Below are 12,141 nucleotides of genomic sequence, written 5' to 3' on the forward strand. Positions count from 1 at the left end.
TGTTTAGATCCCAGAGGAGGTAAACTGAAAGAACAGAACTTTCCCTAGGAAGTTCCCTTAACATGTACAGGAATCCACACTAAGGGGTTGGTGGAAATATGCTGCATAATTATAAACAGGAAGTGGAAGGCTAGTGGTGAGCACTGAAAATTTATGTTGACAGAGAGCAGTACTATTTAAGAAAAGCTATTTTATGAACAGAGGTAAAACATCATCTCAGATATTCTGTTTTTGATTTGTTGTTCCAATTACTGTTATTTATACTGGAAACATAATGCTATTGCACCAAAACTCTTCCCAGTACCTGTCACAGATACCAAATATTAAAGCATGTTAACTATACGAGAAACAAATTTTATTGATATATTTTGTGTTTTAAAATGCATACTTGAAAGCTATACAAACTATTTTTTTAGATCACAGATATAATTGAAAAAAGTGCTTACTACACCAGGCACCCAAATACAAAGATCCTCAACCTCGACGTAAATTTCTCATTTTTATGTATATTTATTATTTTTATGGTTCAGGTAGATGTCTTAAAACTCAAATTCACTACCTCTTGAATTCAGTTTTAAAGGATAAAACACAAACAACAGTTTAATCTGTTAGCCCAATATTATATAAATATTTGCATTATATGGCATAAAATTACAGTGTTTGTGCATAAAAATAGATATTTCAGACTAAATACTACAAATTAAAATATATTACATTCTAATTGATGCAAACTGTATTGAAACAACTTACTTTTATAATAGGTGGAGCAATAGCAATATACTTATCACCATTGTGGTAGGTAATCGATTCTTGACCAATAATAACAGCTCCACAGTATGGTTCTGGCACTGCAGAAAATATTCTAGTTATAACATAATTTTTACTGTTTACAAAAGAAAAACTTATAAAAAATTAAGTACTACTGAAGTACACTTCACCATCAATCACACAAAATTTTATCATCACACTTACAAGTGTCTTATGACTTTCAATAATGCCCCTTCTCACAGACACACAGCTTCTTATTGTTAATCTCCCTGCATTCCCCCAAAAGATATTATTACTATCATGCAGAGTAGACAAAAGTATATTATAAAAATATACCTGCAATTATGATTGCAGCTTCACTCTCAACATTGTCTTGTCTCCAAGGCCCTTTGTTAAATTCCTTATCTCGCAAAGAGATTTCATAAGTTTTTTACATGTCGTCCTTGCGGATCTTGATGGATGAGGGCTATTGTTGGGGTTAGGCAACCATGGAGGAATTCAATGTCTTGGACAACAAGATCACTCATTCTTCAGATATTACAAAAAAGATGACAGAAATCACACTTGTGTATATAAAATGTTCATATATTTAACATATAGCAAATACAACAGTTCTTGTCCATTACTTAAATCTTTTTTAACTCTACTTGTAATCACATACCTAATGTTGAAAGCTTTTAATTCCCTGTTTTCTTTCTCCAAAGGAATGACTTTAAAAAGTCCATCATATAGTCTCAGACCAATGACTCTACACTGAGGGTCAATAATTCCAATACTACCAGTCTCTGAAGGTCGAGCAATGGTGTCCTTTTAATTGACAATAAGACATTAAAAATCAATTAAATATTATAATGTTGAATGTATAAAACTACATCACATAAAGACATTAAAATTCAAATAATTGGTGTTAAAAGGTCACGAAATAAGTGAAACAAATTTCATTTAAACTGCTGACTTTCATCTTTACTATATCTGAGTGACAAATTTATATAGCACTCATGAAAACAAAAACAAACCAACCTCGAGGTTGGTTTCTAACCTGTATGATACAATTAATGGACATATTTTAACAACCAGAAAGAAAAAAATTCACAGTAGAACATTCATTTATTTTAGTTGTCAAAACTGTGTCAGTTTGTAATAAAAGCTTTGCATGTATTGAGTAAAGTCTCCAACTAATAATTTTTATCCTTTTTAACCATTTCAATCTTCATTAGAAAGTCAGACAAAGGTTATGGGACATCTTATACCAATAATTGATATATACAAGTATTTTTATTCTTATCATGCAATCACTTTTCACATCGATTGACTCAGTAAAGGTATTGTAAAGTCTGACAAATATTTACTAAAAAATCAGAATTTTTGTGTACAACACTTAACTTTTACCAAAAGTTTGTCAAATTCTAGATACACTAAGTACATTTAGAGTAATACAATGTATAATTCTGTAGTTACATGGTAGTTATAAGGTCGATCAAATAGACTGAGCCTATATACATGGCATTAAATGACAGGTACAAAGTTACTGAAATGACTGAACATTGGAAAAAAACTTTACATATGACATTCTTGGGAAATTAGTATTTACCCATGGAAAAATTAGTGACCCCAAAATAATTCATTAAAATAAAAGAAAGTATCTAAAAACCCTTTCCATAATGCCTCATATGAGCAATACTTTTATGAATCCTTGTGTCTATCTGTTAAAATTCTAGAATTATTTACAATATCATAAACTGCTGGCCAAAATCTTAAGGCCAAAGAATATAAAGAAATAATATGCATTTTGCATTGTTAGACTCAAACACTAATTTGAGTAGAGCTTCGAAAGATGAAAATAAGAAAATTTTAGCATTTAAAGGGGAAAATGTAAACACTATGAAAGTAGCCTTAATACTAGCTGGTCAATAGTTTAAGATCATAATGAAACGAAGCATTAATCGGTAAACACGTAACGAAATTTAGTCATTTGAGTTCAAGCATTAGCATTGTCAACATCTCCCACTGACATCTCCTGTGTTATATTGGGTAAAAACATGGCAAAGGCTAAAAAGTTGAGAGAGTTTGAATGTGGCAGAATTGTCAAGCTGCAAAAGCAAGGTCTCTCTCAACATGCCATCGCTGGTGAGATTTGGCATAGTTAAGCTGCTGTTGCAAATTTCTTAAAAGACCCTGAGGGATACAGAAAGAGAATTTCAAGTGGTAGGCCCAAGAAAATTTCCCTGGCGTTGAGCAGGAGGATTCGACAGGTTGTCTGGCAAAACACCAGCCGATCATTCATCCAAATTAAGGCCCTCATGGATGCAGAATGCAGCTCAAGAACAATAAGATGGCATCTGTGAGAGAAAGGCTTCAAAAACCGTAAACATCTTCAAAAGCCACGTCTCCTTCCATACCACGAAACAGCTTGGTTAAACTCTGCTGAGAAGCACCAAACATGGGACGTAGAAAAAATTTAACCTGGATGGTCCAAATGACTTCCAACATTACTGGTACAATAAGAATATCCCACTGGAGTCATTTTCTATACAACACAGTGGAGGAGGTTCCATCATGATCAGAAGGGCTTTCTCCTTCCATGGAACAATGAAACTTCAGGTTATACAGGGGCGTAAAACAGTAGCTGGCTACATCAGCATGTTGGAGAGAGCATCCTTATTGACTGAAGGTCCTCGCTTGTGTGAAAATGACTGGATCCTTCAGCAGAACAATGCTGCAATCCACAATGCCTGCAGGACAAAGGACATTTTCATGGCAAATAACGTGATTCTTTTAGACCATCCAGCATGTTTGCCCGAATTGAACCCCCCATTGAAAATGTTTGAGGATGGATGGCAAGGGAAGTCTCTAGAAATCAACATCAATTCCAAACAGTGCATGATCTTCATGAAGCCATCTTCACCACTTGGAATAACATTCCAGCCAGCCTTCTGCAAATGCTTATATCAACCATGCCAAAGTGAATGTTTGCAGTTATTCTCAATGATGGCCGTGCAACTCACTACTGAGACCTCTTGTTGGGCATTTCCTATCCTGTTTCAGACTTCTTTTTAGTATGGTCTTAAACTTTTGACCAACTAGTATTAAGGTTAATTTCATAGTTTTCACATTTTCCCTATTAAATGCTAAAAAAAGTTTCTTATTTTTTTATTTTCCCTTTTCTTATTTTCATCTTTTGAAGCTATACTCAAATAAGGGGTTGAGTCTAATAATGCAAAATGCATATTTTTTTCTTTATGTTCTTTGGCCTTAAGATTTTGACCAGCAGTGTATATATAGAAACTACTAATAAGAAATTTTAGACAGCCAAGTTTAATTTAACAGAAATAATAAAAATCACTACTGTAGTCAAGTCACATTGGATAACTTCACTCATCTATTACTAGTAGAAGATGCACATTTAAAGCTGTCTTGCTGGATCTACCTACAACCTACACTGTTTCCTCAGTTTTTATGCGACTTCAATCACAAATATTATGCAATATACATGAATACGTAATCTCATTAGAGATAACAATTATGAAGAATTACTAATTCAGCTTTAAAAGTAACTAATTATAGCACTTCATGTGTTGCCTTTGTTAGAGATCTAACTTATTTCAAAGCATAAACTAAATAAGTTATACTAAACATATTAAAATACCCAAGTACCACTTTTTAACATGCCAAAGCTTCCATAAATAGTTTACAACTGCTCAGTTATAAATCTTATAAAGGTCATGATTCATCACAATACTTACAGCTACATTCCCATGTGCTTTTGTTATGATTTCAATGGTGTCTCCACTTCCAATACATTCCAAAATAGCAGCATTGTATTTGTATGTCAACAAAAATAGCAAGTCTTTCTTCTCTCCCTTAAAATTTTTTTTAAAATGTTTAAATGGTAACTATTACAAGCAAAAATCTACATAAAAATATCATAGTTAAAATAACCTTTCAATCAATAAAGCAATTAGATCTGGTATAAAACAATATATTTACAACATTCAAGAAAACTTATTCCCTGGACCCGATTACCATTTTTATTGTTGTTAGATATCACATGAAGTGAAAGAAAAATTCAAACAATCAAAACACAGCATTAAATAATCTTATCACAATAAAAACATTTTAAGAACAATAACACTACTGACACCAATAAATGATGCAATACACTTACTATAGTGAGGCCACATAATTAAAAATTGTTAGTTACCACCTATCAGTAGATTACAGAATGTATGGCAGCAAAATGAATTTTAATTTTACATTCAGATGGATAATCTAAACACTATTATAACTTAAATAGAACTTTTACATTGTATTGGTTTCAATATGTATAAATGATTATTTTATGGCATTTAAGCACAGTTTAACACATTAGCTCCCACACGACCAACCAGTGAATCATGCTCTATTTTCTCTGTTAAAGGGCTACTTACTGGTTGGGACACAATGGCTACATATATACTCTTCCTGAGAAAAGTAATCATAAAATAACTAGCTGGACCCTGGAAAGTATCGAAAAAATAGGCTCGGGAGCCAACATGTTAAAAATTAGATCACATAGAACAAAAAATAATATACCTAAAATATCACCATACAATCTGGAATCTCTAATACAGAGTGATGTTTCAAAGTAGTAGAAAGTGCACAACAGGTTTTTATAGATTTCTGGACTGACAGTTTCCCAAACAATTGAAAATAAAAACATTTTGATACCTTTTTTCTTCAACACTGCTCACTGGTAGTTATTTCTAACTTATAAAACTAATATGCTTATTGATCTGCACTGTCCTTAAGTTTCTGCCTACTACTTGTATGTAATCATTGTAGAAGTGTTACAATTCACAGCATAGAACTGCATGCATTGGTACATAGCACTGCTTGTATTTAAATTTTATTTGTGATTTCTAGACAAGTCACTACAGACTAATGCAGTCTGGTTTGTACACTGAAACATCAAACTGGGTAATAGAATGTCTCTCTCCAAGTATGGTTGGAAGATCAAGACATAATAGTTGGTCTGAACGTTTACTGCTTTTGAAAACTATGCAACCAAGCAATAAGTTCTGAATCACTTGTTTGAAAAGTTTTCTTGAACTTTTTGCATTTTCTTCTTGATCATCATTGTATCCTGAGGTTTACCACTTAAAGGACTTGGAAGGAAAGTGCAAAATTTCAAGGTTTTTGATCCAGTGTGTTGACACTATCCAAGTGCTCAGTATGTATGTCTCAGCTATTATATGTTGATCTATTTCTGTGTTGCCACTCCATTCACTTCTGGCATAAATCTATCTAGCAACTATATTATTACAATGGACAATAAGTGGACCCCTTTTGTACTTTGCCAAGCACAAACAAGAAAGTTTCCTGTCTCATAAACACCGGATAATAACCTTTTTCTGGTCGAGATGCTATGGATGAATCTCTAAACCAACCAAGTGCTCATTATATATCTTAGGTTATATAGGTTAATCAGTTTCCTTGTAGCCACTCTTTTCACTTCTGGCATAAATCTGTCTAGCAACTATATTATTACAATGGACACTACTTTCATAAAAAGATTGAAGTTGAGCTAAATGTAGTGATTAATAGAGGGTCAAAGATATCCAAAAGAGAGAGATTTTCCAGAGAGGATCAAATCCAGGCTGACCCTTTATGTTCTGTCTAGACCATTAGTTATTAGCTATCCCTCAACATTACTTCACTGAATGGAGAAAAGGTGGACCAAAAGATTCCCCAGGTTCATTCTTTGAGCACAGCCCCATTGCAATCTGCACTGCTAAATAAATTTAACACATATCATAGTATCAATCAACTTGTGAAAACAAGACTTGGGCACAATGTAAACAGGACTGTCAAAACCTACTGGGCATACCTGTTCATCTCTTGAGAAACAAGTTGAATATCTTCATCTGAAAAAACAAAACTGAAAATAATATTCAAGTTTAAATTTGTTGTATCCACAAGTACATAATGTTGACAGTTATGCTCCAGTAACCAGCCATTTTCAGACCAAAGTTATCATGCAAATCATCAACTGCAGGTTGTTGTTGTACTTTAAGAAACTATACTACAGCTGAAGGTGGTTCTTAGTTAAGATATATAGTACTGGCTGGCAAACTCATCCTCAAAGGTGCTTGGAGGTGTTTAAGCAATCTGCTAAATGGTTGAAGAAGCAAGTAGCTGGACACTTAACTGACCTTCATTGGCTACATGGGCATGGAAAACCTCAGTTTCTGAGAATACATGCTTACTCACCAGCAGACTTAACACTGCTATCAGTACAGAGATTTGGTAAGTACACATAATCACCATCATTTGTTACAATATTTTGTATTGCATTAGTTCTGAATATTTTCTTCTGTAATGTGGCTGCCATTTTTAAATACCCAAAAATACTACAAAAGTTTACATTTTTGCAGTCAGAATCTTTATGATTTCAATTTGTTTGGGAAATGTTGAGTATTACAAAACCAAATGGCACAATCGATTTTAGTGACACAGACAAGAGGTCACGTTGCCAACTGTACTGATTACATGTAAGCTTTATTTGCCATCCTTGGTGAAAAGTTTAAATAAAAAATTTAAAGTTTGTTCTGCATTCTTTCTCATTTGCTCAAAAACTTAACACCACCATTTCTGAACCTTTTCAGTAACCATAACAAAAATTATAAAATTATGACATATAGAGCAAAGTTGTTTTATAGTTGCTATGCTTGGTTCATATGTGATGTTAATTTATAGTTAGTATGGTTAGTACTTTGCAAGGATTTATATAGTTTACATTATATTTTTGCCACAACCCACTAGTTGAAAGCATGCATGTATGTGTGTGTGTGTTTTTCTTATCGCAAAGTGATATTGAGTTATCTGCTATGTCCATCGAGGGAAATGGAACCCCTGATTTTAGCACTGTCCTAACAGGGGACCAAAACCAGTTGAGAAACACTATAGTTACAGTTACAATCTTATCAACATCAAATTAATACAAACTTTAAAAAAATTACTCACTGGAGGTCTAAAGAATTTCATGATAGTAATCTTGCCATAAATGCCAACTTCCTTGACTGGTCGCAGCCCTTCTGGTGTAACATTGTAGATTTCTAGTCTAGTATTTTTGGCAAGAATAAGATTTAAATCATCTGGTGATGTAAAATTTCCTAAAAAGGAGAAACAAAAATACTTGAATAAAAAAATTGAAATAACTAATAATTCAAAAGTTCTTCAATAACTCAGACTGTTTTCTTAAAATTATAATCTTCAGATTTCTTTGCCAACTTGATAAAACCACGACGTCCAACACGATCTACTCTTAGGATAGTGCCAAGTTGGAGTTTATTGGGACTGTTATCTGTCAAAACAGCTACCATATACTTGTCTTAAATAAGGTTACATATATATTAATTCCTTGGAAGTAAGTAGAAAGACTGAAAACTCAAAAACAGTTAAGCACATGGGCTGAACAAGTTTTTACCACAATTTTAAATGAAGTCAAAAATTAAGTGTGTGATTTATTCATTTTTAGTAGGTCAACAGACAGCAGGCAGGTGTCTGATAACTGGACTTTTTTTTATGTTACTCTTCTTTCAAACAAGGACAACAGAGAGTGGTTCTGCTAGTTATAGAGCCATTAGTGAGAAAAATTATAGTCTTATAAGAAAAAATTACAAAATTATTGAGTGAAATATAAATGAAAGCTAACATGGATTCACCACAGGGATATTTTGTCTTAATGTTTTTTTTCAAAAATGCTTCTTATCTGGACAAAAGAAAAGGTGTGGACTTCATATATTTATATTTTCACAACCTTCTGATAAAATGCAACACAAAACAGCAGTTGTAGCCATCTCACCAACAGGGATTAGAGAAAGTCTATTTAACTGGATAATAGAGTGGTTTAATGGTACAAGCAAGAAGATTTTATTAACAGAGTCCAATCAAATTGGACCCATGTTACTAGTGAAGTACATTAGAGGTCACTACTTTGACCTTTGCTTTTCCTAACTTACATTACATTATTTATATTGATATGTTATAGAAATTTAAAAGATTATTTGAGAAATTGGTCAGACGAAAGTTTCTGATTTCTTAAAGATGTTTAAGCTTTAAAAAGACAAGCTATGTTCCACTTATAGGTTTTCCTTTTTCTAACAGAATGACTGACTTATACAGGGTGTTTGGAAAGTCACTGTGCAGTTTTGAAAACAGTGATAACACCATTCATTCAGTCTATTTCAAGCCAGCAACTGATAGCTGTGTTTAGAAACAAAATAAGAAGGATCTAAGCCTGTATTGATGCCAACGGGGGTCATTTTCAACACTGTTTATAATTGTCATTCATATTTACCTCCTGTATTCTATATTGAAACATGTCTGCTAATAAATATACAAGTGCACAGTGACTTTCCGAACACATTGTAGAATGAGTTGTTGATTACAGTTGTGGAAGCCAGCACTTCATAGGTGTTTAAGAGATGAATTAATGATTCCCTCAAAAGAAAACAATGAGCCTAAATATTGTACTTTTCTCAATAGTGGGTAGATAAGGACAGACTTCAAAGATTAAGGATTCCTTGTTATATTAGCTTCTTAAAAAAAAAAAAAAAGGATGGATAAGCTACCTGTATTTCTCTTTCTTCTTTTTTAATAAGTCAAACTAACCAACTGTAATGAAAGTGATTTAAGTTGTGCAAATATTCAAGTATGTAATGTTATTCTTTAACAAAATCTTGAAAATTCCAGCAATGAAATTATTCAAAGTAACATTTTAGAACTTATTTAATTTTTTCTCAAATCTCCTAAATTGAGTTTCAGAAATCCATGTTGAAAAGTCTACCCTAATCTTCTTTATCAGTTTGTTTGTTCTCTAATGTAACTTTTCTAACCAACAGAAAGAAAGGATTTGCTGAATCCCTCTCCACTTACTTTAAGTGGGAGAGAAAAGGAAGCCAAAGTGTTTGATATTTTCTTTTGACGTGGCCCCCTGAACTAATGACGTGGCCCCCTGAACTAAAAAATTTCACAATTCACCAGGAACACATTGTTAAGAGGGGTGAGTAATATATCATTTATTTTACAAAGATAAGCAAATCCCACAGAGCAGTTTTGAACATAACCTAAAAAGTACTGTGGATGACAAAGAATAACATTGTTTTGATAAGACAGCAAACTCATATCTAGGCCACAGTGAAGACCATTAAAAAATAAGTAAATAAATTATACATGATGAATCCTATTTTACCCTTCAAATCATCCTATGCTCATAGTTGTTGCACTGACTTAATGTGAGCCTCCAAAAAAACCTTTAAGATAAAGTTTATAATATGTACCCTGCATAAGCATAATATGGTCCCAGTCTACAGGTTTCATGAGTTAAGATAAACTATTTCATTTAATATCACAAAGTGCACCTGACATGAAGTTACAACAAACAATTATTCATTAACTAGTTTCTATGCATTCTATCTGATGATCTATACGTTTTGTTGCTTTAAAAGGTGGCCAACTAACACAAACATTCGGCACAGCTTCTGGGTTAACTGAAATCTTAAAAGTAATTATGATCACTCACAAACAATTTCATCTTCTTTTAAACAAATATTAAAATAATGACATACGTTTTCTCACTTTACCTTTATCACATTAATTAGCATCTACAATTTTAATTTTAAAATTCTTAACCTTAAGGTGGAAACTAAATTGTACATTTCAGTTAATTATATACTTTTTTTCTTACCAGTTATCAAAAACGTATCCTACTTAATACTTATATCTATGTTTCAGTAAATTAACAAAAATTATAAGACCTAATTATTCCTTTAAACCAATAACAGTTATGCAAGACTACATGTACATAACCATGTATGTGTGTGTATATTAAATCAAATGAAAACAACTACCCAACTATCACTCACATAATTATAATTGTTACTATATACATTATCAAAAGGAACTACATAATTATGTCTACAACACTCTTTATAATAATGAAAATAAGTTATGAGAGAGCACATATGTGGTTGTTATATACAGTAAAATGAATACACCATCACATATGTAGACAAACGAAAATGGTATATGCTCCTTATGCAGTTGTGACAATATATATATATATAAAACCATTTTGGAACATTTCATCCTACTAGTTACAACTAGGTGAACTACATACTAATTTAAAGTAATCAAACCTAATCTAACCTAGATGAGGTAGGAAGTAAATCATTCCTCTTTCTGCCAATCATAGTCCTTTATGCAATCAAGCAAATGTAAGCAACAATTACAATTTCTATAATGTTAAAAAAAAATTCTATACAGTTTTTCATAAAACAGAAAAGGATAGATCAAGATAAAATATATTATCACTGATTATATTCAAACATTTACCTGTAGTATCTTACAATTAAAGCTTTTGGCTTTTATGCTGCCAAACCCTGCAACTGGTTAAATAAGAATAAATTTAACCACATAAGCAATCAGTGTAGCCATGTACATAACCACAGTTCATTAGCTCTAAAATATCTGCAGTGTATACAGTCCTTTGAAAAGATGATGCATAACTGTCTTTAATAGTCATTATCTAATGGTTCAGTGACAAAGGACAAATTAGACAAGGATAAAATGTTCATAAACTTAAAAAAAAACAAAGCCCAAAATGAAGTTCTGAAAAACAGAAATAAAGTCGAGCTTATATTTAATGCTTTGAAATATGCACAGAAGTCCACAATCATTGCAACACTCAGCATAACATATTAACAGTAATACTAATATATCCATTTTTACAAGAATAACGTACGGTATTTCATTTATTACAACGTTACAAATATTTTATATCAATAATAACATTAAATTACAGAATATTGAAATAGCACAGGTACAGATAACAGAGAAATACATAAACTGCATCAATTAGAAAATAATCATTTAATCAAACCAAAATAACACGATAAAAATGTTTGTTCTGGTGTTGTTATGGGCTGGAGATAACTAATGAAAATAAACTTTGAACCTAAATTGTGTTAAATTCAAAAGTTGTCAAGCCTAACGTTCATTTGGCGCGAAGATCAGATGTAGCACTTATAATCCAAACAATAAATAAATACAAATTGTAACTACCTGTAGCACACGCAGTTACAGCGGTAGGTTTGTGAGCTGTCACAGCATATATATACGACATCCCGTTAGTTTAAATTTGTTCATAAATTATGTTTATAAGACGAGCTACCACGGCCTTCAACCGGTTACTAAACGCATGGAAGTGTTTGATCAATTCTAGTTTCCTTGTTTGCAGAAAGATCTTCTATGGAGTCCAAAATAGACCAAACTTTGTAAATTGAGTCATATAAAACGAAACAATGAAATGCAAATTGCAAATTTGTGCGTCAA

At 32.3% G+C, this 12,141-nt stretch overlaps 1 protein-coding gene across 1 annotated transcript in view; it reads right to left on the minus strand.

The window, feature by feature from the left end:
* Positions 1–12,029, minus strand: part of pic (DNA damage-binding protein pic) — a 49,874-nt gene extending 37,845 nt beyond the window's left edge. Inside the window, 7 exon segments of the mRNA XM_076453986.1 lie at positions 751–848; positions 1,105–1,198; positions 1,200–1,296; positions 1,430–1,575; positions 4,512–4,628; positions 7,771–7,919; positions 11,872–12,029. Coding sequence (XP_076310101.1) covers positions 751–848; positions 1,105–1,198; positions 1,200–1,296; positions 1,430–1,575; positions 4,512–4,628; positions 7,771–7,919; positions 11,872–11,932 — 762 coding nt within the window. The 5' untranslated portion in view covers positions 11,933–12,029.
* Between the last annotated feature and the right edge of the window lie 112 nt (positions 12,030–12,141).

Source organism: Tachypleus tridentatus, chromosome 9, assembly GCF_004210375.1.
Source record: "Tachypleus tridentatus isolate NWPU-2018 chromosome 9, ASM421037v1, whole genome shotgun sequence".
Classification (NCBI taxonomy): Eukaryota; Metazoa; Arthropoda; class Merostomata; order Xiphosura; family Limulidae; genus Tachypleus; species Tachypleus tridentatus.